The sequence below is a fragment of the Rosa chinensis genome, chromosome 1 (genome assembly GCF_002994745.2).
Source record: "Rosa chinensis cultivar Old Blush chromosome 1, RchiOBHm-V2, whole genome shotgun sequence".
NCBI lineage: Eukaryota > Viridiplantae > Streptophyta > Magnoliopsida > Rosales > Rosaceae > Rosa > Rosa chinensis.
In genome coordinates, this window is record NC_037088.1 from 11,210,720 (window position 1) to 11,238,028 (window position 27,309).

The following is a 27,309-nucleotide window of genomic DNA, read 5'->3' on the forward strand; positions in this document are numbered from 1 at the left end:
CAGGTTCAGGCTCACTATCGCGGCCTTGCACAACAAGCAGAGGTATCTCGCGACTCTCTAGGCGATCAAGCGACTCGCGTCAGGGATCTAAGGATTTCACAGAACCACCTTCGGACCCACATTCAGGACCTCCAAGCCCAACTAATCGAAGCCAAGGCCCAATTAGTGACGGTCACGGCCCAACTGGCGCAAGAGGAGCCTCAGATAGAACAGCCCTTAACGGCGCTAGAAGCGATGTCTCAGAACCTGGCTCAAGCGCGAGAAGCAGTTCGACAAGCAGAGCGCGCTGCTGCCGACGCTAGCTTTCGTCTGGATGAGCACTTGCTTCGCTTGACCCATGCGGATCGAAAACTTTAGGCCTCCTGTTTTAGGCCCATTTTACTTTGTATAAGGATATTTTTAATATATACAATATTCAGCCCGCTTTGCTCGGCCCAAATATCATTTAAGGTTTGCCAATTAATGAAAAGCAAGACCGTTGAAAAGATAATCCCATTTTGGGCGGTTGCTTTCTTGGAGACCGTCCTGCTTCCCACGCGTTTTCAATATCTTCCATTTCCGAGATAATCGCATTTAACCGCATTGATTCTCTTATTGATGGCTTTGAAAGCGTCTCAACTGCTTACCGCACGGTGTGAGATCAACCCTATAAATACCAGCATCCAAAGAAGAGCGATAACCAAACCACCATGTTTCTTCCAAAGATAAACTCGCAAGCCCTGTTGCTTTTTCTCCAATTTCTAAAATCTTTCCACCGTGATCTCACCCTTAGCCACAGATTCTTAGGCTTCATGGCTTAATCTCAAGACCTGGGTAGGCCTCATGGCTTAATCTCAGGTCCGGCGGCATGTCTTTGGTTACTGAAAATCTGGATGAACTTGCCAGTCTCAGTTAAACCGAAGAACATGCCGCACTCCTAACGCGGCAGAACCACATTCTGAGGAGTCCAACTTTTCAGACTGCCCGCGCAGAGCAAGCGGAGGAAGGGAGGAAAGCCACTCTGAGGCTTACCTTTCTGCCTCCGCGGTCTATCTCTGGGGCCTGGGCACGCACTTTCTGATTTACCCCAGGAGGTAGATGTGGTTGTGAGTCGCGCTTGCTCTGGAGCCCAACTCTTGCCTGGAGGAGAGGCCCCAGAAAGGGGAATTAAGGCTCTCTTTTTCCCTCTTCCTCCAGTACCGATGACAGCAACGGCGACTTAGATGGGAGGAGGATCTGATCGTAGGGGGAAGAATGCTCTGAGGTGGTAGCGTCCAGATCCTTCTCCACATGGCCACAACGAACACTTTGAACTTTTATGTCTGTAGCCTCGCATGTGAAACTGTATTGCTCTATTCTGTTGTATGCTTCTGGCCGCAAAGCCACTTTATGAATAAAATGCTTGATTTACTCAAAAATCTGTACTCGAAAATCTGCACACACAAAAATGCAAACAATAGTCCAAAATAAAGCCTCTTGTATAGGCCCTTGTATTTATTCTTAACACGTTTTGTCAAGACAATGAATAAAAACCAAGTAACTGATAACATGGACTATAATCATAAACAAAACCAATAGTCCAAAATAAAGCCTCTTGTATAGGCCCTAATAGATATAGAGGTGCCCCCCAATGTTCAGCGGGGAGCAGATACAACAACAAAAGGCCACAGAGAAAAGGTCGAATAACCATAACACTGCGAGCCGATGAAGATTAAGGTTGCCCCCCAGTCGGAGCAGGAACAGGGTCGGGAGGATCGTCAAACTCCCAGACACTTGGATAATATTTCTTCAGAAAACGACAGTTAATAGGGTTGCGATGGATATCACCGTTGATGTCTTTGAGGTGAAAAGCACCGCGCTCCAATATTCGGTGGATAACAAAGGGTCCCTCCCATCGCGGCATCCATTTACCGCGACCGGTTACCTTTTCACCTAAAGGTAAAATGGCCTTCCAAACGAGGTCACCTTCTTTGAAACTGCGACCCCGCGTCCTCTTGTCATAGGCGCGGGCGATACGCTGTTTTTCCATCACCAAATTGTCCAAAGCGGCCAAGCGCTGCTCGCTTAAGTCTTCGTGCTCCTGCCACATTGCTTGAACATAATCCTCGCCAATCAAATGATGCTGTTCTTGGACTCGTAAGGAATGAACATTAATTTCTAATGGTAAGACAGCGTCATGTCCAAACATAAGCGCGTACGGCGTCGTGGCGGTGGGGTTACGTTTAGAAGTGCGATAGGCCCAAAGTGTCTCGTACAAAGTATCATGCCACTGTCGAGGATTCTCCACCAACATCTTCTTCACTAAGGTGATGATTGTCTTGTTGCTCGCCTCCGACTGACCATTAGATTGAGCATAGTACGGGGTACTATGTGTGAATTGAATGCCAAAATCATTCACCAGCTCCTCAACGGGGCCTCCCATGAACGCTGCCCCCTTGTCCGACACCAGCACTTCAGGGATGCCAAACCTGCAGAGAATATTACGGAAAATAAACTGGCGAATGGTAGTGCCGGAGGCCTCCTTCAGAGGCTCTGCTTCAACCCATTTCGTGAAGTAATCAGTGGCGACGATGATAAACTTGTGCTGTAGGGAAGAATGAGGATGGATCATCCCAATCAAGTCCAGTGCCCAGCCTCGCGCAGGCCAAGGTTTAATGATAAGTTGCATAGGGATGTTAGGAACATGCTGGACAGGACCGTGTGCTTGACAGTCCGCACAGCCTTTGGCGAATGCAATACAATCCTTCAAAATGCTGGGCCAATAATAACCATGACGTCGGAGGAGCCAACGCATCTTAGGTCCAGCTTGATGAGATCCACATATCCCCGTGTGTACCTCACGCATCAATCTCTTAGCTTCGCGACCATAGACACATCGAAAATCTATACCATCTTCTCCACGTCTGCGCAGTTCATCGCCCCTAAGGAAGTAATGCAATGCGAGGAAACGAACCTTCCTATCAGCGGCGGAGTCTGGTTGTTTGAGGTATTCAATCAGTGGAATCCGCCAATCGACATCAATGGGCTCTAGTACCACAACCACGGGATCATCTGGAGGATCAGGTCGAGCAAGCCACGAAGGTAGTGTGCGACGCTCAACTTTCAGGATGCGCTCGCGCACTCCGTACTTCAAGCTAATACCTGTAGCCAACTGAGCGAGCTCATTAGCGGCAAAGTTACGTTCACGTGGTATATGTTCCATATCAATATCTGTAAATTGGTCCAGAAGCTCAATGGCGCGATTCAGGTATGGGATGAGCAGCCAACTCGTACAACGATATTTTTCCAGAAGCTGATTGATAACGAGCTGAGAATCGCCGCGAATCTGAACGTCCCGGACGCCCATTTCCAACAAGACTTCGAGTCCAATGATAAGAGCTTCATATTCGGCCTGATTATTAGTACATTGGAACGTGAGCTGGAAAGAATAAGAGAAACGATCGCCGGCAGGGTTCTCCAGAACAATCCCTGCGCCGGCCAGAGTATCTGTTCTTGAGCCATCAAAGAATAACACCCAGGGCTGTAGAGAGATTGTAGCCTGATACCAGACCTCGTATTCAGGGATGCATGCTTTATCTGATCGAGTCGTGGTGTTGCAGGAAATTTCCAACTCTTTCGGTACGGGTATTTCTAGCGGAGGATGATGTGCTAGAAAATCTGCGATAGCCTGCCCTTTGACCGCCTTCTGGGGTACATACTGGAGCGAAAACTCTGAAAGTGCCAATACCCATTTGCCAATGCGGCCTCTCAAGATAGGCCGGGACAACATATATTTGACCAAATCGGTCTGAGCGATGATGCAAGTAGTAAAGGATAACATGTAATGTCGCAACTTGCACGCCGAAAAGTATAGGGTTAAGCACAGCTTTTCCATAGGGGTGTACCTTGTTTCGCAATCTGTCAGTACACGGCTGAGATAAAATATAGCGTGCTCGACACCGTCCTCATCGTCCTGAGCGAGCAGGCTACCAATGGAGGCGTCGGCTGCTGAGATGTATAGCTTTAACGGGACCCCGGTTCTAGGTGGAACCAAGATTGGTGGGTTTGCCAGATAGGCCTTGATACTGTCGAAAGCCTCTTGATGCTTGGGTTCCCACACAAATTCATTATGTCCTTGTAGTCTCAGCAAGGGTGAGAAGGGCTGGATTTTCCCTGCAGAATTAGAGATGAAACGCCTTAGAAAATTAATCTTACCCAAAAGATGCTGTAATTCCTTCTTCGTCCGTGGGTGAGATGCATTAATGACTGCGCTTGCCTTGTCCTCGGGGACCTCAATCCCTCGCTGGTGGACTATAAACCCCAGAAAGTCCCCTGCTTGAACCCCAAACACACACTTGGCCGGGTTCATTTTGAGTCTATATCGGCGCATGCGCTCAAACACTTTCCTAAGATCCGCGATGTGATCCCCTCGCTTCTGAGACTTGACGACTACGTCATCAATGTATATCTCTAAAACCTTTCCCAGTATGTCGTGGAAGATCAAGTTCATGGCTCTTTGATACGTCGCACCGGCGTTCTTCAGGCCAAAAGGCATGACCACATATTCGAAAACTCCCGCGAAGCCAGGGCAGCGGAAAGCAGTCTTGTGTCTGTCTTCTTCAGCGACCGGAATCTGGTGATATCCCGCAGTGCCGTCCATGAAGGACAACAGCTCATGGCCTGCCACCGCGTCCACCAACATATCCGCGACCGGCATGGGGTAAACGTCTTTAGGTGTAGCGAGATTCAAGTCTCTATAATCAACGCAGACTCTCATCTTGCCATTTTTCTTCCGGACAGGCACTATATTAGATAGCCACTGGTTATACTTGGCAACCCTTATGATGCCTGACTTATGCATTTTCTCTACCTCTTCCTTTACCAGAATCTGGGTCTCGGAGTTCATTCGTCGAGGTTCCTGCTTGACGGGCCTCTTTTCAGCAAGAGTTGGTAATTGATGACAAACCAAGTCTGGTGACAGGCCGGGCATGTCCTCATACTTCTCTGTGAAGCAATCCTTGAACTCTAGCAATAGTTCGATGAGCCTCTGTTTCTCGTTAGGCTCTAGGTAAGCACTGATGGATACTTCCATAGGCTCGCTTACAGTACCCAGGTTGACCTTCTCAGTAGGGTCTTTAACCTTGGGAGGTGTATCGTCCAGCGCCGCCGGAGCGAGCTGAATATGGACGTCCTCGTCATCCTCCGGATCAGCAAGTTCTTCATTGACGACCTCTAAGGTCGCAGTGCGATCGTAAGCCTCTTTTTCCACCATGTATGATGACAACCGTTCGTGTATTGAGTGGAAGGCTTCCATTCCCTCTTCAATGAGGTCGTAATCCATTAATCAGTTAAAGGTTTGGGCACAGCATGGCCGGGCCGCTCCAAGCCTTCTTTTGCGAGCGTGAGACCCCACTGTGCCAGTTCAGAGGCCGTCACCCCTGTGGGGCGGCCCTTATCATCGATGCCACTAACCTGCAATGGAGTGATAGGTTCCAAATAGTATCTGGCATCTACATAATTTGCGGGGACCGAAAATGGACGGGGATCTGCTGGGACCACCTCTGCCGTGTCTGTTTCTCTATTCCACATAACCAACTCTTGGTGAAGTGTCGACGGAACACAGTAACTCCGATGGATCCAATCCCTGCCCAAAATGGCGCTGTAGGCCGCATAACAATCCGTCACAAAGAAAGCATAAACTCCCTCTGCTGGTCCGACTTTAATACGCAAGAACAATAACCCTAGGGTTTTGGTTACAGTTCCTGTGAAATTTTTGAGCGCAAGAGATGTGGATTGGATTTTCTCCCGCTTGATTCCAAGCAAGTGCATGGTCCGAGTAGTGACAACATTAACGGCCGCTCCGGTGTCAATCATGATTTTGCTGACTTTGATACCACCGATATCTGCCGTAACGTACAGCGACCGCATGTGTTGGACCATGGCTGGTGTTGGCTTAGAGAAGTGCATGAGTGACCCCTTGTCTGGAACCCCCGCTGGTTCTGGTAAGGCCCCGTCTTCTACCGGTGTTGCGGCTGCTGAAGTGACCTGCAATGGTTGCGCACCCTCTTCTTCTGTCTCCACGCAATCCTGAGCAGCGACCGGCAAGGAATATTTCGCTGGGAGCATGTAAACCATGTTGCAAGAAACATTATCTGACTCAGTCCCCTCCACGTCGACATCCAGATCAATCTTGGGTTCTTCCAACGGGATATCAGTCTGGAACTGCCGAGCCAAGCGATCTACTAACGACTCTTCTGTAAGGCCTTTTACCTGGCATTGCTCAGGCCCTTGTGACTCGAGTTCTTGCTCACCTACCAACGGCTTAGGGTTTTCCGGTTCCCTACGCTCTTTTGGGGCGGAAATGACCACGCTTTGGACTTTCTTAGGTTGCCATTGCAAGGTGCTAACCACTCTGTCCTTGCCCCCCAGGCTGTCGAAGACTGAAGCCTTGACCGCCGGTGCTTCATGGGAGAGCCTGCGCCTGACATGCGGTCGTTGAGTTGGCGAGCTGTTCCTTTGGGTAGGCGGCGGTGAGATCTCTTTAGTAATCCTGCAAAACACACTGGGCTTTGAAGCCCCCATTAGCGAATCTGTTTGTTTGTCGAGACCACGGGGAGGTCTCAGTGATTTGGCGGCCAGTGCCTCCATTTCTTTCTGGTATTGTTCAGGCGACTTGACCAATTGGGAAGGTTTGATTAGGCCTTGGTCTAAGGCCTCTAGAGTGCGCTTGGCTTCACCGAACCTGCGCTGTAGCTTCCTCTTCCTGGACGGGCTAATCTCCACTGCCTTCCCCTTTGTCCTGGTGTACCATCTGCCTTCTTTGACAGGATTAGCTGCTGCAGGTGGTATATAGGGCTTGGTCAAAACATCTTTGCAGCCGCTTCTGACCTTTTCCTGCTTTGGTTCGTTCGCGGTTGCTTTTAATTTCAGGAATAAATTGGAGTCTCTGGGGGTGGTGGTGATGTCACTTTCTCCCGTTCCCTCGGGCTGGTAGGCTGATAGTTCCGCGACGGGGAAGCCCACTTGACTGGTGGCAGGGAACCAAAGCGAAATGTCTGCTCGACTTCCTCATGCGGCATTTGGATACCACATTCCTCTTTACATCGCGAACACAGAACCACGGGTGAGGCCTGGTTGGTCGTCGCAGTTTTATCCTTAACAGATGCCTCACCTGCGGTGGATTTATGACCCTGTTTGCTCGTGGCCAAATCCAGCGTTGATTTCCGTTGCTGCTTTTTGTTCCAGTCTACGTTGACCATATTGACCCCAGTATCAGGGAAGGGGTCCACATCCACCAGTGCCGTTGCGGTGATTGGAGCTTCGACCTGCAAGTTACCGTTATTAAGCCATACCTGAATTTGGTCCTTGAGCTTTACACAGTCCACAGTGTTGTGGTTCCACAGGTTATGGAACTTGCAGTATTTCTTTCCTTTCAACTGCTCTGGCCGCGGAAACGGCCCAAAATCAGTCTTCACCATCTTCGCAGCAATCATTTCGTCGAGAATCTCGTGCGCTTTGTTGGCATCGTAGGTATATGCCGCGAACTCCGGCTTAGTGAAGGCCATCGACTTGAGCTTAACAGGCTCCTTGGAAATCTTCAACTGTTTCAAAGACGAGCTTTTCTTCCCAGTCAGTTCGTAGGCTGCTATATCATTATCCTCATCCTCTTCATCGTCCTGGCTCACCTCTCTAGCACCGCGATGATAATAAGGGTCGTAAGTGGTCGGCTAGTAGCTCAGGGCCGCTACCGTACGGTGTTTACCGGGCACATACGTTCCTTTGGAAGCATTCTTCCTTGCATCTGTCTCTCGAAGGAGATGCTCAAAACTGCCTACTTCCGTGATGAGTTCTCCCATCGACTGTATCATGCTGCCATGCTGCTTCTTTCTTTGCCGGGGTTCCAGGCCTTTAACCGCCAACTTGACCAACTCCCTTTCGGGAAGAATGACATTCAGTTTGGCCTTCTAGATTTGAAAGCGCTGAAGATAAGAGACTGCTGATTCTGTAGGCTGTTGGGCCATCTGAGTAAGAGAGGCCAGATCTACTTCAGGCTCAATATTCCCAAATGTTTCCCGGAAAAGTAGTTCCATCGCCAGCCAATCCGTCACTGTCCCTGGCCTAAGTTTGGAGAACCATCTGAAGGCAGCGCCGGATAGGGAGGTACCAAAGATCCTGCACTTGAGGACGTCATCATTCTGATATTGGCCGCATTGCACCCTAAATCTGGCCAGATGAGTGGCCGCATCTTCCGTGTCTTCCCCTGAAAAAGTAGAAAAAATAATGTTCTTATAACCTCGAGGGAAAGGTGCGAGCATGATGTGTGGCGGGAAAGGTCCCTCGTACACTCCATCTGGCTGGGCCCTAGGGTTTGCCAATCTGATCATCTCCTCTACCTCCTCACGTCTCACGTACTCCGGACCAGGAGGCGGAGGGGGTATCACCGCAGCTCGGTGAACAGTATGTCCAGGGGCTGCCTGGTTTACTATTGTTGATCCTTCCCCGACATGTACAATGCGGGTAGCCGCTTTTGGCTGGAGAGTCACTGCAGGGATAATCTCTTCCTTTGACAGAGCGGTTATCTTGATCGGAATGCCAGTTTGGTCGAGCGCATAATAGTTTCCTGGCAATTCTTGATATACTATTTCCGCTCCATCACTGTCGTACTGGACGAAAGTCGTAGGCTCTGACGCAGCCCCTACACCCTTCGAGGCTTGATGTTTCTTGGCGGCCTGTCCACTTGATGAAGCAGTCTTTTCCTTGCTGCCAGGAATAACCAAGGCCTGCTCCTTATTCTTCGATGGAGTAGCAACAATCGTCGACGAAGAACCGACGTTCTGGTTGGCCTTGTCGCGCTGATTTGGTGGCACGTACTTGCCTGAACCGAACGGCTGGCCAAGAGAGCCAAGGATAGTATTAGGGTCTCCTAAAGCCGTGTGCATCACCTCCTTCGCATGGTTCAATTCGGCTCTCTGCATAGCCACTTCAGTTGCCAAGTTGGCCCCATCCTTGCGGAGATCAGATATGTTTGATGCGGTTTGCTTGGAATGATCCGCTATAGCGTTCAGAATTGTCCTATGACGCTCATCTTGTGCGGCAGCGATAGTTATAGCTTGCGCTTTCAAGGCACCCTCTGTCTGTGTGACCTGCTGCCTGGTGTTCTCCGCATGGAGAGTCATGCGCTGCTCAAACTCGCGGAGGAGCCTTTCTGATTTTGCAGTTTCTCTGGCGAGATCCGCGTCCATCTTCTTGCGATGGTTCTCGACATTCTCCATAAGGATCGCGATAGTCTCATCGATGGTTGCTCCTTCCGGGATAGGCTTCGAAACGAAAGCCTCTTCCTCTTCGCCCCCCACTACAGTGTTGACAATGGAGGAATTGACAGGCTCGCTGGCCTGATTAGTGTTGACGCTCTGACCTTCAGTTGCGGCCGAGCGATTCTCACCTTGAGAAGTTGACATACTGGATGATTGAGTCTGCAGAGAGAATCGTTGCGTCACTTGTTCCTCAGATAGACCACGACAGTCCGCACGAGAATGAGATCTGTAGCTGGAGGTCTTATGCTTTGGGCAGCTAGCGTGACCTTTTTGGTAAGGGTTATCGCTGGGCTTCCCAATGGTTGCGTTCAGAAAGAAACCCTAGTTTGAGGTCCCACTGGGCGTGCCAAAATGTTTGGCTCCAAAACCAGCTGGTGTGCAAACAGTCTCTTTTTGGCGAGTGGTCGCGCAGGCGTGCTAGCACCGCGGGGTGCAGTCGTTGGGGTAGTCCTGTGACCTGACTTCTTCTTCAAGCGCTGTGGACGAGGAGAGCACCAACCTCGTCACAGGGTTCTTCTCTTGCCTTTCGGAAAAGGACTTCTTTGCCTTACGCGGGTAAGGGCTTTGGTTGTGGTCTCTTTTCGTTCACCGTATCGATACTCAACTTGAAAGCTGAGCAGAGCAATCACTGGGAAGTTTGAGAGGAACACGGGTTCGCTAAAGCGTGACTTTAGCTTCGCTGGGTTGCGAGGGCGTTACCCTTGCTTCGCTGGAAATAACAGTGGCGGTTGCGCTCGCAGTCGGCTCCTGGGGAGACTGGGACTGGAAGTACGGTCGCCGGGTTGAACTGGTGAGGCTGACAGTCGGCTCGCAAGGAGACTAGGACTGGCGGGCAGTCACCGGGTTTCAACGAGGTTGAGGGTTTGCTCCGGGGAGGCTTTGTAATCGCTGGGATCGATTGCTCAGAGAGAGTAAAGGTCAAAAGGTCCTTTTCTGTATCGTATTTAGCCTCTATATATAGGCTATTGCAGATTCACTTTCCTAATATGAATGGAATACCATATTTTGGGCCACAGTTATTGGCCTTGAATCAAATCAAAACTCTTAATAGTATTGATATTATTATGGGTGATAACTATCCGCTTCTGTCGTCGCTAGAATATAGGTAAAGATTAGTTGCCTCTTAGAATCCTAGATGTGATCGCTGGATGCGAGCATTAGGATACGCACGTATTAATTGCAAATATATCTTCACGCCCTCACGAGCGCTCATATCTTCATGCAATTAAGGATGATATCTCCACGGGATGAGCAACATCACAACCCAAATCCGTGTAGTCTCATTTTTGGGCCGCAGGTATCGGCCCACTGGCTCAGACCCACTAAAGGATTTCACCAAAATTACTTTTGGGCTCAAACAACATCGCCCACCTTTTCCTGAACCCGAAAATCCTTATCCACCATCCAAGTACGGTGGAAGTGAGCCTTGAAAGCTTTGGGATCCACCGGCTTACGGGTCAGAGGCTTGCCAAGTAGAAAAGACTGAGATGACTTGCGCACCGGACCACCACCAATCTTACCCAGATTCGAGGCGCTACCACCCGAAGCAATAGCTAGAGAAGCAGCAAAACTTGCTGTGACAGCATCTATGGAGGCCATGGAGGGATGGAGAGACAAGGAGGAGTAAGCAAGGCTAGGGATGGAGGCTAGGGCGCCGTAGAGAAAAAAAAACTAGGGTGAGAGGAAAACTCTCCTAGGGTTTTTTTGTTATATATATATATTTTATGTGTCGACATCATTTATGATTGTGAAAACACGTGGGAAACATAACAGGGAAACTTCCTCCTCAGCACCTTTGCTTTATCTCTGCCTCTTTGAGAATCCAATCTACTCTGTCTCTTTCTTCTCCATACTCCACAAACTCCATCCACAGCTTTCAATGGTGATCCCTCTTCTTCTTCTTCCACCCGGCCGGCCATTGACTAGAAAGAGAGTATTTCCGTGAACAACACAACAGGCGACTCTGATTCAATTCCGATTAGGAGATCGATGGCGTCAACCTCTTCTCGTCGTCGTCAATGGAAATACGATGTCTTTCTAAGTTTCAGGGGGGAAGATACCCGCTACAATTTTACCGATCGTCTGTATGATGCACTAAGTGAGAAAGGAATTCTGACCTTTATGGATGACGCAGAGCTTGAGAAAGGAAAATCCATTAGGCCTGAACTTTTAGCTGCAATTGAGCAGTCTAGATCTGCCATTGTCATTCTCTCACTCAACTATGCTTCTTCGTCATGGTGCTTGGATGAACTCGTCAAGATTATTCAATGCATGAAAGACATGGGCCAACAAGTCCTCCCCGTCTTCTACACGGTGGATCCTTCTGATGTGCGGCACCAAAGGGGAAGTTTTGAGCTCAAATGGGAACCCAAAGTAGAAGTAAGGGAACATGAAGAAGTTTATGGGAAGAATGACGACAGACTAAATGCCTGGAGAGCTGCTTTGACTGAGGTTGCCAATCTTTCTGGCTGGGATGCCAAGAATTATAAGTCAGTCTCCTTCCTCCATACTGCTCATACCTTAACATGTTTCCTTGCTAAACTAGATATAGATATTCAATCCCATCCTTTTCAGAGCAGGATAATCTCTTCTATTTAAAATCAAATATTTAAATATTGGTTTTGATTTTTCTGATTGAGGGTTGGATACGAATGGAGAGTAATGTACATCCAGTAAATTTGAGAGACTGGATTACCATTTTGCATTTACTTAATCTTGCCGGTTATGTTACATTGCTAAGCTTCTAACTCAGAATTTTATCTAAATTTTCTCAGATTCGACTCAATAATATGTAAGGAAATTGTTAATCATATGTTAAAGAAGTCCATGTGTACATCTTCAAGTGTTGACAAGGGCTTCATAGGAATGGATTCCCGCATTCATGATTTATTAAGAAATTACATATGTCCGCAGCTTGTTGGGGTGCGTTTTATAGGGATCCATGGCATGCGGGGCATAGGTAAGACAACACTTGCTCGAGCTATCCATGATGAAATTTGTGATGATTTTGACCGAACCTGCTTTCTTTCCAATGTTAGAGAAATGTCTAAAACCAATGGCCTAGTCTCTCTACAAGAAAAACTTCTTTCCAGAATCCTGATGGCAAAAATTGAAAATATAGAGGATGAATACACAGGAGCTGCTATGATAGAAAGGCGGTTGTGTAGAATAAAGGTGCTTGTTGTTATTGATGATGTGGATCAGTTGACACAATTGGAGAAATTGGCTGGAAGTCGCAACTGGTTTGGTCCAGGGAGTAAAATTATCATAACCACCACAGATGTTCAGTTGTTAAAAGCACATGATGTTGATGCTACATACAAGGTTAAAGGGTTAAAATGTGATGAAGCACTTCAACTTTTGAGTTCGAAGGCTTTTAAGAAATGTCCCCCACCAGAAGATTATTTGCATCTGTGCAACCTTATTTTAGGATATGCTCAGGGGCTTCCGTTGGCTCTCGTGGTTTTAGGTTCTTTTCTATTTGGTAGAAGCACTGATGAATGGGCAAGTGCAATAGATAGGCTAAAGAACACACCACATAAACGAATCATTGAGGTGCTTCGGATTAGTTTTGATGGACTGGATGAAAAAGACAAAGAAATATTCCTACATATCGCTTGCTTTTACAAGGGGAAGGATAAGGATCGTGTGACACAAATACTAGACTATTGCCAGCTAAACCCTGTCATTGGTTTAAGTGTTCTTGCTGATCGATGTCTCATAACTATCTCCAACAACGAACTGTCGATGCATGATTTGCTACAAGAAATGGGCTGGGAAATTGTTCGTGAACAGTCTCCTAAACAGCCAGGCAAACGTAGTAGATTATGGTCTCATGAAGACATCAACAATGTCATGAAGAGACATAAGGTAAGAGTTTGATAATGAAAAAAAGAGAAGCACATGTTCTGCACTTCAATAATAGTGTAGAATTGTTTGATAATGAAATAAGGCAGACTTACTTGTAATCTGCTTAGGTCTTGGTATTCTTTATGTTCTGCACTAGTTATTATTTTTGTTTTTTCATTATCAGGGAACAGATTCAATCCAAGGCATGGTAATGGAGTCAACTAAATTACAAGTGGCTGATTGGAAGCCAGAAGCCTTTTCAAATTTGTCTCAACTTAGTCTTCTCCATATTTGTAATGTGGACCTTCCCAAAGGCCTCACTTGTCTTTCTAATTCCTTGAGACTCCTCGAATGGACTGGGTATCCCTTCAGATATCTCCCACAAAATTTTGAAGCAGATGAACTAATTGAACTTAACTTGTGCCACAGCAACATTAAACAGCTTTGGAAGGGAACAAAGGTATGGCTATTAGTTAATAGTCTACATGTTTGTCTCTATGAAGCAAGTTGTCTGTTCTTCTGTGTGGTGGCTCACTTTTTCCAATTTTATGAGCAGAATTTTGACAAGTTGAAGTTCATCAAACTCTGCTATTCTCAAAACATTGTGGAGACCCCAGACCTCGCAGGCGTTCAGAATCTTGAGAGTTTAGATCTTGAAGGATGTGAGAATTTGGTAAGAGTCCATCAATCCCTTGGATTTCTCAAAAAGCTTATTGTCCTGAATCTTAAAGACTGCAAAAGTCTCGAGAGTCTGCCAAGTAGAATTGAAATGGAATCTCTTGAAACATTAATTCTTTCTAACTGCTCAAAAGTTAAGAAAATTCCCCAGTTTGTTGGAAATATGGAACGTTTGTCGGTGCTTTATCTTGATGAGACTGCCATTGAGAAACTGCCTGTGTCAATTGAACGGCTGAGTGGCCTTGTGTCATTGAATCTGAGCAACTGCAAAAATCTTGTCTGTCTTCCGAGCACCATCAATAAATTGAAGTCTATTAGAAATCTTAATCTTTCGGGATGCTTGAAACTTGGCAAACATCAGGTAAATGTGGGGGAGATGGACTGTTTTGAGGAAAATGATGTGAATAGTGGGTCTGCAATAGAAATGTCATCTACCCATGATCTCATAAAATATGTGAGATGTTCAGTCTTTCGTGGATGCGAAGTAGTTTGGGGATCTGTAAATAAGTTCTTGCCTTCTGGATTGGTGCAAAAAGTGAATACAGAGCCAATGAGTTTCCGCTTGCCTATATCTGGTCTGTGTAATTTAACATATCTGAACCTGAGTAATTGCAATCTTGGTGAAGGAGCATTTGCCAACGAATTTGGTTACTTTCCCTCTTTGGTGACCTTGAATCTAAGTGGAAACAATTTTGTTCGTCTTCCATCTGGCATTAGATTGCTTTCTAAGCTTGAGAACTTCAACTTGGAGAATTGCAAGAGACTTCAAGAGTTGTCAGACCTTCCATCAAATAGTATACTAGATTTAAAGGCAGGTGGTTGTACTTCACTGAAATACCTGTTTGATGCATCAAATTTGAACGGATTAAACAAATCATATTTCAATTTCATCAATTGCTTCAATCTAAATGGCAATCAAGGATGCAATAACATAGCATTTGAAATGCTGAAGACATTCATGTATCAGGTACTCCCTCTCTGTGCGCGCGCATGTACGTTTCTGCTCATATACTAGTACATATTAATCAACTAACAACCTATCTCTTCTTGCACAGGGAATCTCTAATAAGAGGGAAACTTTTCATATGGTAATTCCAGGAAGTAATATTCCTGAGTGGTTCAGCCATCGGAGTGTTGGGTGTTCATTAAGTATGGGACCTGCATGCTTAGATGAAGCTTTGGGATTTGCTTTGTGTGCTGTTTTTGTACTCCATGAGCACCATCCAGTGGATAAGCTTTATATGGATGAATTCAAGACTTTTAATGCAACACATCATCTTGTATGTTGCCTGAAGTTCAATGGAATAGAATTGGAAGTATATGGCACACAGCCTGCATTTCGCTTTAGTGAAGAATTTTGCCAGGTTGAATCAGATCACCTGTGGCTATTCTATGTATCTAGTGATAAGTACTTTGGTACAGAGAGGTGGCGTAACTGTTACGGTCAGTTTGAGTTCTTATTTGAAACCAGAGGGCCGGGTCTGAAGGTGAGGGAGTGTGGAGTCCGTCTGATATATGAGGAAGATGTGCAAGCGTTGAACCAAACAACCACTCAATCAAGCAGCAGGATGTCTCCTTATGAGGATATATTGATTGGTTTTGACATTCCAGTTGCAGGGGAAACCAGTGCCACTGGTAGCAGAACTTGCACGCTTGAAGAATTGTAGGACTGGCAGAAATATAGGGGATCCACCACTGCCCACTCTGAAAGACCACAATTAAGGACTTTCTGATCCCATGGTTGGAAATGAGTTGCAGATCATGAATGGCCAATGTCTCCTCTTCTCTCATTTGAATTTCTGCAGTAATTACTTTCTGGAGCTCTCTTGCCTTCATCTTTTACAGTTTGTGAGTCTTGATCACTCTAGTTTTGTTATAGAGAATTTTAAGTAACCTTGCATTGCATTCTTAGCAATTTGTATGAAATTATGTGGCTCCCCTTGAAATGATGACCAGGCCTTTTTATACACTAAACCAACAAAATGTACCATTGGACACATTTTTTTGCAATTTTCTGGTACAGAGTTCTGTTAGCCATCGATTCTAGAGTCCATAAGAATGCATTGATTGCACCAACTGCCTGGTGCGTGGATCTAAATAACCAATGACATCGGTTTTTTTCTGAATAAAATGTGTATCTCCGGTCCATCAAAAATAGCAGGCTCAGGGAAGATAGAAAGAATTGATGTTCAGTGTATATGATGAAGATATTGCTGTGAAAAATTCTAAAAGACACCCCTTTGCCGGTTCATATATTTTTCCTCACAAAAAATTTTCGACTTTTACCTTCGTCTGTAAATCTGCATTATGTTGTAGTGATCTTTCTGGCAATACGGACTTGTAAATCTGCATTATGTTGTAGTGATCTTTCTGGCAATACGGACTTTCACATGCCAGGTTGTTTGTATAAGTCTTTTTCTTCATGCTCTCTGCTGGTTCAAGGTATTCCATTTGATATAGATAGCGAGGGTCGAGGCAGTACATTAGTATAAAGGTTGCCTGAACTTTCCTTGAGTAGTGCAAATTCATGTGGACTTGATCAGCTTACTTTCCTCTTTACGCTTTCACTAATGCTTCAGTAGTACAATGTGCTTCTCTTCTCTTTTATTATTGGGAAAACATCACATGTATTTCATTCTAAAGAATCTGAAATTGTAGCTTAAGAATATCATGTTACAAAATTTTGAAATTTGAATGGATAAATACTATCCCTTGCTCTCCTTACCACCCTGCAAATTAACAAGTCATCAAACTTCTAGTTCTCGGCGTTAGTTACTGAAGCATCTTCATCCATCTGGTCAGCTAACTGTTTCAAAACTGAGTATATTTCCTCTTGCAGAGGATGCAGCCGGTCTGATACAGTGAAAGCATGCACTCTACTTTCAACTTCTACCCAACTAATGGCCCGCTCTTTCCTCACATGTCTCTCATCCATAAGCCGTCTCACCTTCTCTACCAGCTCCCATCTACCTTCTTCAGCATATATACTCGAAAGCAAAACATAGGGAGCAGAAGATTGAGGCTCCAACTCAATAAGGTGTTCGGCCACTTTTCTTCCCAGCTCTGTATTTCCATGGATTCTACAAACACCAAGTAATGCATTCCAAACTTGACCGCCAGCTTTACATGGCATATTTTCGAGCTGGTTCATCAACTCATCAAAACATCCAGCTCGACCCAAGAGATCAATTAAGCATGCATAATGTTCCTCATCAGGAACAATGCCATAATCATCAGTCATGGACTTGAAAATCCTACGCCCTTCCTGCACTAGACCAGAATGACTACAAGCATTGAGAATGACAACAAAGGTGGTCGTAACCGGCTTTACACCTGAACTGACCATGTCTTCAAACATCTGCAATGCCTCTATACCATGACCATGCTGTGCTAAGGCAGACATCATTGTGTTCCATAACACGATGTCTTGCTTATCACCCATGAGCTTGAAAACCTGCCTTCCGGCCCCCAAACTGCCGCATTTGGAATACATGTCGATAAGAGAACTCACAACAATCATGTTGGGTCTTAAATTATTTCGTATTAAAGAGGCATGAATTTGTTTACCATGCTTAAGCGAAGCTATACTAGCACAAGCACAAAGGCAACTACTAAAGGTAAACTGATCAGGCCTGACTTGAAACAGCATCATCTCTGCAAACAATGCAAGCGCTTCATGCCCCAATCCATTCCTAGCATACCCCGAAATCATAGATGTCCATGACACCGGGTTCTTCTCAGGCATCCGATCAAACAACTCGCTAGCTGATTTCATATCACCCCATTTGGCATATCCCGAAACCAGTGTGGTCCAAGCAAGAACATCCCTCACGGCCATCTCATCGAACAATCTCCTAGCATCTACCATCTCTCCACACTTGGCATAAGCATCCACCACCGAACTCGAAAGCACCACATTCGACAAAAACCCAGCAACCAAAACCTGCCCATGAGCCTGCCTAATAAGCTTCCATTCCCTCATCTTCACACACACAGTCAAAACACCTGCAAAACTAAACTCATTCAACCCAACCGGCGACCTCCGCAACTCTCTATAAAACCTCAAAGCCTCATTACAATCCCCACTCTGGGCATAACCAATCACCATGGTGTTCCAGGACACAACATCCCTCTCAGGCATTTTATCAAACAAGCTCCGGGCCTCCTTCAGATTCCTCATCTTCACATGCCCAGATAACATATTGTTCCACGAGTACAAATTCCTCACAAACATTTTATCAAACACCTTGCGTGCATCAACCTCATCGCCGCATTTGAAGTACATCCCAATCAAATGGTTAGCCAAAAGCAAAGGCGGCCGTTTGAATCCGGACAGCCTCAAATACAAGTGAACCCATTTGCCTTCTCTGAGGGACCGAGCGTCTCCACAGTGCTGCAGTAGAAAAGCGAGAGACTTGGTGGGCAAGCGAATACCTTTTCGGAATAAGAGGTCAAGGGAGGAGACGGCTTGGGAGAGCTGACCTTGGGAGCAGAGGTTGAGGATGGATTGGACGAGGCAGGAAGGCTTGTTGTGCTTGTTGGGGAGGAGGTGTTTGTTAGGTTTGGGCGGCAGAGTCAGAGATGGGGAGGAGAGAGAGGGCATTGCAGAGTGAAACCATGAGAGGTTTGTGGTGAAGTCTTCATCTAGGGGAGGTTGGGAATGGGTCTCGAGGGTTCAGCTCCGGCGAGCATTTCCGGTATCGGTAGGTATGAATGAGAAATTGAGAATGACATTGACAGTGATCCAATCTAGTATAAATACCAACCGGAGTTACACTACCACGACAAATATAATTTTACCAGAAGAAAAAGAAAAAAAAATTATATTATAATAATTTAGTAATTGGGGTTTGATATAATGAAACCTGGCAAGTTGAGGGAATGTGAGCTGGATACTCAAGAAGATTTACTGTTCGATCATCCGCTTCTGAAAAACATCTTCTGGTGAGAGTTTTATTATCAGGTCCCAATTCAGAGTGGTAGCACACTTTATCATCATTTTTTGTACCAAACAAAATTTATTGGGGTAAAAAAAGCAAAAGATAAAGAGATTATTTTTTATTTTTTTTATTTTGGTTGTTTGGGGGTGGGGGTGGGGCATGAACTATATTAAGAGCAATGAGGAGTTAAATATAACCCTAAGCAAGTACATCCTCAAGAAACAGAGGAGCATCACATGATGGATCTGTTAAAATGAATCAACAGAGTGCAGGAGGTTTTATTTTTAGAAATGAGAATGGTCAATGGTGAGCCTTTATTAACTGCTTCCAAAAATTTGGGAATGAATGATGTTCTTATTTCTGAAGCACTGGCTCTAAGAGCTGGCCTTCATGCTGATGTTCTTCATGGTTTCAATAATCTCGAGGTCGAAGGCGATTCGGAAGTTATACTGAGAATTGAGATGTTGAATTTGTTGAGAGTTTCGAGACTCCCAGTTTGTTTAGTATCATAATTAGGAGATGTATGGGATGGCTAACAATCCTTTTTAACTTGGCCAAAAGTGCCTGAGCTGTAGTACTCTATAAATGGGAATCACCAAAATGAAGAGCCCTCAAGTCTTCAACTATTGTGCTTGTTGTGTAATTGAAAGACCTTTTGTGCTTCGTCTAGCTTTGCTAGAATGCTCAACATCCATCGTTTGATTGGTTTTATTCAGTTTCAATCTTTGATTGATCAAAGGTCCTTTCTATTGGCCACACTATATTGTAATCTGGCATTTCTCGCTGTTAATTTCATCTAAAAACACCTTAAGATACAATTAGTAAGAATTGAAAACAGATGAGCAATCACAGAAAAGCATTGAACCGAGTCCAATACTGTGTACTATTTTGATTGGTTTTATTCAGTTTCAATCTTTGATTGATCAAAGGTCCTTTCTATTGGCCACACTATATTGTAATCTGGCATTTCTCGCTGTTAATTTCATCTAAAAACACCTTAAGAGACAATTAGTAAGAATTGAAAACAGATGAGCAATCACAGAAAAGCATTGAACCGAGTCCAATACAGTATACTATTATTGTGTTAACATGGTCATCGGCTTCATGTTGAGCAAAGGAAAAAACGCAAACTCTGTTACCGGAGCTCTTATTTAATGTACAGAAAGAGAGGAAAAATTGAATGAAAATGCAACAGTCACTATTCTCACAAAGATCAGAAACCAAAGGAAGAAGAGGTAAAGAAAATAAAAGGAAGGATGTAAATAAAATAAATAAGGGAATAGCAAACCAACAAAGATAAGATTGCTGAAGAACAGTCCTTGCATGAAGATGCTAAACAAATGAACAAATTTTACTAGCATATACATAATTTTATTTCTTGAAAACTACATAAATGGCCATACATGAAATCACAGTCATTGCGAGCATCTTCTTCTTTTGAAACAATAGCTTGCTCTAGCTCTGAGAGCATATGCTTCCAGATGCACTGTAGGCATCTTCAAACCAACATTCCTGGCCTTGGAGGTCATGAATGAAGGTTAATTTTCATATACAGGATTCTCATCAGACTCAAGAAAAAGTAATAGGTCAGAAGTTGGAAAAATAATAGGGTTCAATGATGTCACACACGCACATGTCTATATTTAGTTGGGAATGATACCTATTAACAACGAGAATCATGTCCTAATGGATGACCCTAATTGATACCGAGTACACACTGGTTATACTGCATTTTGTTTTAGCAAAACCATTGATAAAGTGAAATCATGGCTGATTGTACAACAACAATGTATCCAAGGTACATTTTATACCGCAACCAAAAATAAGTAATGCTCTCTCTATTACCAACCAGAGCATACATTCCAAATGACAATGATGCAGTCTCCAAAGCATTGTAAATATTCCATTTGACAATTTCTTTATAACAAAAACACCAGCATTCTACTCACTGGATATTGATTCCCAACACTCAAACAAAATCTACGAAAACCTAAGAGCAACAATTTCAAATCATATCCGGGCGGCATGAAGTATGTGGGGTTTAAGTATTTAAGTAGATGAAAGATACCAAATTCAAAGCAGCAACTTGACAACAATCACAAATATAACAGGAAGCCAAAAACAAAGTTCAAACACAATTCCATGTGCAGTAAACTGCAATGGCTAATAAAAAGTTAAACCTAGAAAATTAGAGCATGATTATATCCAATCTCAATACATTTCATCTGCTTGCAACCCTTTGCAATGATTATACAATACTAAATATTTACATTAAGATCAGGGACGGCAGAAGTACCTCTCCCAACTCTGTAATACAATCTGATACCAATATTGCGTTTTTGAATAACATAAATTATTATTCAAAATGCAGTCCAAAGAGTGAATGAACATCAGTTCCCAACAGATGAACAATCAAGAAACGAAAAAGAAAAAACCACAAACCAAAGAGACATTTGGATCCCATAAACTATTCATGACCTTGAGTAATAGCTTATTTATCAACAACAACAGCAGACAGCCTCTAAAATATGCAGGAGGAATGCAGCATTTTGAGAAATTTAAGAACAGCAATTAGGACACCGAATCAAACCATTTTCATTGCACTCGATGCACCTCTTGAGCGTCTCTTCATCCTCATCAAACACCTTCCTGCTCCCACTGCAATTCAAGCAAGGCACGAACCTCGCATCCCCACAACCCCCACACACAGACCCGGGTTTCCGAATGGGAAGCCCTTGCAATATCTTTGCCAATTCTCCTGTCTCAAACAGCTGTTTGATCACCTCAGCACCTCCCACATATTTCCCCCTTATAAAAACCTGCGGCAAGCTCACATTCTTGGCTCCCAAAACGCTCTGCAACTCTTTCCTATAATCCGAATCCATCGAAATATCTCTCTCATCAACCCAAACCCCAAACCCTCTAAATATCATCTTCACAGCATAACAATCCTCATACGTCCTTCGAATCCCACGCAAGCTGGTGAGGTACATTACAATCCTGTCATCCGTACCCGGCAGCCTAATCGACAACACCCGAAAATCCGGCGCCAGAGACTTCGAATTGGCCATCGATTTCGACGGCCTGAGCTTCACCAGGGACTGCGATTCGTCCGAAACGTTTCGTGTGGGGAGCTTGTCCGTTTCGAAGAAGCTGCAGAGCTTCTTCACCTTCCCTTTAAAAGAACTGCTCGCGGAACGCACCGTTTCCATGGAATTGTAGAATTTCTTGAACGACCCTGCGTGATCGAGCGCGTGTTGGGCCTTCTTGGGCTCCGCGTACATGGTCATAGACCGATTGAAGAACAACCCCCGGTTTGGGGAGGAGGTCTTGGACTTGGCCTTTGACGACAAATCAACCCTGTTTTCGAGATCCGCCATCGACCCAGATCAACAATCGCCGCCAATTCCAATACCCTGATCTCGCTGTCTTCGAATTCTGCAGCACCGCCTAGGGTTTGGATTCGAAATTCGATTCAGAAATAGCCGAAATGAGAGAGAAAAAATTGGAAATGAAAATGAACGGTGGGAGGAGGGGGGAGGATGATCGGACTGAAAAGTGACCGTTGGATTAAGGCGGTGGGATATTTGGGAGTTGGTGAGAGAGAGAAGGAGGAGGAGGAGGAGGAAGATGGTGATGAGGGGAATTGAGGTTGTTTTTGACTTTGTTTTGGTTTTGGTTTTGTTTGGTTGGTGAAGGTGGTTTTTTGTGTTTGTCAAAAAGTCTTGTTCTGTTTTTGTTGGTTTGCCAAAAAGAAAGTTATGATTTCAAGGACTAAGGCATTTTGATCGTGTCTCTGGTAAAACCCAGGTTAATAAAATATTGTATTTTTTTTTTTTAAGGAAATGGAGACTAATTAAATTTTTTTTTTTTTTTTAACCCAGTGTGCTTTTCTTGCGCGCGAAAAAAAGGTAAGCCGACATGTGGGGACCTGTAAGCTGACTTGTCAGATTCGTACGCGGTATTTACGGGCTGTGTTTACCCGAAAAGGTTAATTCAAGAATCAAGACAACGCGGTTATATGAAAAGTGTTCTGGTCTGGGTTATTTTTGTCTCGGGTTTATTCAGGTGGATGCTGTTGGCCGGACTGAACTGGATCTTTGGGTTTGGACTTTTTAGGTGTTAGATTATCAAGGTTGACAGTGAACCGAACTAAATCGAATCGAAATATGTAATTTCATGTAATTGCTTCAGTTTTATCGATCTTTCCACTTAATGTTGCTATGTTTTACCTAAGCTTCACGAAAAGGAAGTCAATTCTCTTGTTTCTTATTTGAGAATGAAAATTTAAAATTTCTGTCAGATTCAATTTCCTATGTTTGGTAAGGCAGATAAAGCATTTAGGAAAAATCATTTGATTTTCCTTTCAATGTTTAGTCGATGCAGGAAATGAAAGAAAAAATATATCAATATTTCAGTAATAACCTTGTATTTTAAAATAAAAATAGCATCATGGAAATTCAAAAATCCACCAATTTTGGCAATAACACATTTGAGCAAAGATATTGTAATCCAAAATTTTTGTAATAAATGTTGGGAAAAGAGAAGGGAAAATCAATCCCATTAGGTCTGAAATGAATGATCTTCCCCTCTATTTTCCCCTATGTTAGAAAAATACTTTCAAAGTTTGTGTCTATCAAACAATGGAAAGGAAATTTCCTTTCCTGATTCCTCAAATTCACGAACCAAAAAGTATTTTTATTAGAGCATCTTTAGCAATGCTAGTTATTTTTAAGTCAAATTTTAGTCAAAGTAGCTAAAAAATCATTTTAGCTAGTCACTTTAGAAATATGTCAGCATCAGTGCTCTTTATTTTAGCTACTTTTGAATTTACATTATTTTTTAAATGAAGATTAAATAATTTAAATGTATTTATAAATTACATAAAATAACTTAAAATGAATGTATTAAATTATAGAAAGTCTTATCCCGCTCTCTATATTTAGGAGCGAGATAGCTAAAAGTTATAATGGAGAGCCATTTAGGAGTCTGGTGCAGCTGCTAAAATAGATAGCTAAACATGCTCTCCAAAATAGCTAAGGAACCAAAATAGAGAGTCTGTTAAAGATGCTCTAGGGATGGCAGTGGGGCGGGTTGGGGATGGGGATCACAATACCATCTCCATCCCCGGGGTCATTCTCTACCCCCATCCCCGCCCCAATCCCCGATAAAATTATATTGGGGATTCCCCATCCCCATCCCCACTGGGGACTAAACCTCCAAACCCGCCCCAAATCCCCAATAAGAATTTAATAAATAAAATATTTTTTTCTCATATTGACTTTTTTAAAATCAAAATCTACAACAAATAAATTTAAAACATGATTAAATTCATAAATCATAATTCATTGAGTGCAAAAGTCAAAACACCATTAAAGTAAAAGTGTAGCCATTAAAGTAAAGTAGTAAATGTATATATTTATGATTTATATTATAAAAAATAAATTAAAATATATATAGTTAAATATATGTATATATTATTGGGGCGGGTTTGGGGATGGGGATCACAATACCATCCCCGCCCCATCCCCAATCTTCGATAGCGGGGATTGGGGATCCCCATCCCCATTCCCCATTTGTCCCCAAATTCTCCCCCCATCAGGGGCGGGTATCCAATGAAGCTCCGCCCCTCTGGGGATTTTTGCCATCCCTAAGATGCTCTTAAGAACCTCAGAATTCGCTCACTTGACCTAATTCTAATATTCTATTATGAATTATTAAATGACAAATATTATAGTAGATTAAATTACTATTAAAAACAATAATTATACTAAAATAATATTATATTTATTTTCTCTAAACTTTCCAATTCAATAAACTCTTTATCATTATTCTTATCTATTTTCGTCTTATATTGTGTCTAAAATTGAACAATAGTACGTGTTCAAGTAAATCCAAAATACGTGTCTGGCCCAAACTCTAGGTTACTTGACCTAATGGTAATAGGGTTTATCTAGAAGAATCTTAGATATTCCTAGTCAATGTATGATTACCTTTCCCTGTACAATTCAGATTCTATGTTTTGTAATCCTCTATATAAAGAGGCCCCTATTATCAAAAAGTACATGACTCAATTCTCTCCCAATTTCTATTTCCCTAAAACACGTTATCAACACGAGCCCTAACCCTAGCCTTAGCCTTAGCCTTAAAAACCATAAGCCTAAAACCGGATTAGCCTCGCCTACACTACTACTCCACCCGTAGTCCCCGCGTTGCAACTCAACGCAAACCCTACCAGGTTAACCTCGCTGCCCTTGTAGCGCCCGAAAGCCCTGCTTGCCTCCTGCCCTCACGTGCGCTCCCCTGTCCCTGCGAACGCTCGCCTGCCCTCGTGCTTACAGTCTCGCGACTCCGCACCCCCGCGACGCCCACGACGCGCCCCTGACACTCCCTCAACCGCTCGACCCCACGACCGGGCGACCCCGTTACCGCGTGACCCCGCGACCATATCTTTAGTCTGTTCGCTGAAGACTGAAGCTCGCTCTGCAATCCAATGAGGTAAACTTTTCTAAAAGTTCCCATTTTTGAAGTTTTTCATTCTTTTCTTCTTTTCTCGGGAACTTGCAATCTCCCTTCTTCTACCCCCCTTTCTTCTTTATAGGGGAGACCAATAGCCGAACTGTGGGGATTCATGCTCACTCCAAGCTTGGAGCTTGTAGAGTCCTCCAAACTTAGAGTTTGTTGAGTAGAAAACGATAGACCACATACATCGTTGTTTCGATCTAATCCAATAACTCTTGGAATCGGATCTTCTTGGAAGCGACTATGCTCAGAAATCCCTAATTTCTTGGAAGCGACTACGCTAAGAAATTTTATATGTTTTGGTGGTAGTTTTTTCTGCTCCGAAACTAACCCTTTTTCTTGTTCTCTTTCAGGATGAGTAACCTAAACAAATTGGACTTTGCTCCATTGGGAACGACTAGCTCTGGATATCACAGGTGGGTTCATGATGTCTTCCAGCATCTCAAGGCCGATGGAATCCTGGATACGATTTTAGAGCCTAGCCAGGACGTGCTTACTATTGAGCAAGCTCAATCTTTGGAAGCAAATAGAGTAGCCTTAGAGGCAAACAAGGTGAAAGTCATCATCCTAATGACTCGTCATATGGATGACTCGCTCCAGTATGAGTGTATGAATGAAGAAGACCCCAGAAGGCTGTGGGTCTCACTCGAAGAAAGATTTGGTAACATCTGTGACTCCATGCTTCCTGAACTAGAAGTGAGATGGCATAGCCTCCGCTCCTGTGATGTCAAGTTAGTTGTTGACTACAACTCGGAAGCACTTCGCATTAAATCCTTAATGGAATTATGTGGTAAAGAGATCACAGTTGCGATGTTGATTGAGAAGACTCTCTCTACCTTCCCCATCTCTGCATTGATGGTTGCTAAGAACTATCGAATCGATGTTATTGGAGTTATGAATGTCGCTGAAAAGCATGACAACATCTTTGTGAAAAACTATAATTCGAGATCTGTGGAAACAAAGCATATTCCGGAATCCAATTATAGTCGCGCCCCTAAGAGAGGGCCCCAAGAGTGAAACCCTAATCTTAAGGATACTTCTGGACGTTCTGGTCTATATTCTACTTGGGAAGGTAACCGCCAAAATAGGCGAACAAGGAACCGAAGAAGTCAGTGGGGAAAGAGAGAGGGAGGCAACGCCTATGGCCATGTTAGTGGCGCCACCAACACTATGAGCCATCTAAATGACGCTTTCAAAGCACCTCAATCAATGGAGTCTGAGCAAAGAGATGTATGTTCTCGATGTGGAGTATCCGATCATCGGGCACACATTTGTAGAGCTCGTGAAGAAATTGTCACCGCCTACAAAGCATATTGTAAAGCAAGAGAAGCTCACAATATGGAACAAGAAGATCAAGAAGATGATCTAGAGTGAAGGGTTAAAGACTACAAATCTGGCTGGGATCAATAGATCGCCAATTTTGTTTAAGTCTTTATTTTCCCAAGAGATGTAATAGGCAATTGCCATATACTTTGTAGTAAATGCCAATGGTTTAGTCTTTCTTCAAAAGTAGGCTCACCCAAAGTAAGTGTGTTGTCTAGGAAGGTTCTGAGATTAGTGGTACTTAAGCGAGCCTTGCTCCACCGACCTCTCTCTACTCACCTAGTCACATTTATTTTGAAATTACCGAAAGAAGTTAGATGACTACCATTGTTTTGCATTAGCTAGCATTTTGGATTAGATTTTCTTTGGTCAAAGAGATAATGATGTAACTCCGTTGGCTTATGAATAAAATTTCCAGTTCTTTTCAGTATGACTCAATTTTGATTCTGAGCATATTACTTTGTGACTACGATGGCTGGGCCATCAGTATTAGTTCAAGGACATGGAATAGCCCAAGTTCCACTTGCCAAATGGCACCTTGATTACTGTCACAGAAACTCTCTATGCTCCTAGGGCAAATCGCACCCTATGAATAACCAACAGATTCCATGCAAAAATGCATGTAGAGAACGGAAATGAGTTCCTTTGCAATACCTCTAACGATTGCGAACAAAGGCGCATCTTAGAGAAGTTTACGTGTTTCTCTAGTGGACTCTATATCATTA

General features: G+C 43.9%; 3 protein-coding genes across 4 annotated transcripts; 1 reads left to right on the top strand and 2 right to left on the bottom strand.

Annotated features, from left to right (window-relative positions):
* The first annotated feature begins 11,037 nt into the window (after positions 1–11,037).
* LOC112192592 (disease resistance protein RPV1) lies at positions 11,038–16,125 on the top strand. Of its 2 annotated transcripts, XM_040514867.1 has the most exons (6): positions 11,620–11,761; positions 12,047–12,231; positions 12,311–13,142; positions 13,306–13,581; positions 13,678–14,766; positions 14,855–16,125. In XM_040514867.1, the coding sequence occupies exons 2-6, from the start codon at positions 12,176–12,178 to the stop codon at positions 15,464–15,466; spliced, it is 2,865 nt and encodes a 954-aa protein (XP_040370801.1). In that variant the 5' UTR covers positions 11,620–11,761; positions 12,047–12,175; the 3' UTR covers positions 15,467–16,125. The 2 variants fall into 2 exon arrangements, with proteins under 2 accessions (XP_024188162.2, XP_040370801.1); XM_024332394.2 differs by having other exon boundaries at positions 11,038–11,761; positions 12,047–13,142.
* A 271-nt stretch (positions 16,126–16,396) lies between these two features.
* LOC112192601 (pentatricopeptide repeat-containing protein At2g21090) lies at positions 16,397–18,583 on the bottom strand. Its single transcript, XM_024332405.2, has one exon. It carries the CDS (start codon positions 18,400–18,402, stop codon positions 16,555–16,557), a length of 1,848 nt encoding a protein of 615 aa, XP_024188173.1. The 5' UTR covers positions 18,403–18,583; the 3' UTR covers positions 16,397–16,554.
* A 2,330-nt stretch (positions 18,584–20,913) lies between these two features.
* On the bottom strand, positions 20,914–22,435 carry LOC112173583 (uncharacterized protein At5g39865). Its single transcript, XM_024311245.2, has one exon. It carries the CDS (start codon positions 22,117–22,119, stop codon positions 21,298–21,300), a length of 822 nt encoding a protein of 273 aa, XP_024167013.1. The 5' UTR covers positions 22,120–22,435; the 3' UTR covers positions 20,914–21,297.
* Positions 22,436–27,309: the final 4,874 nt, after the last annotated feature.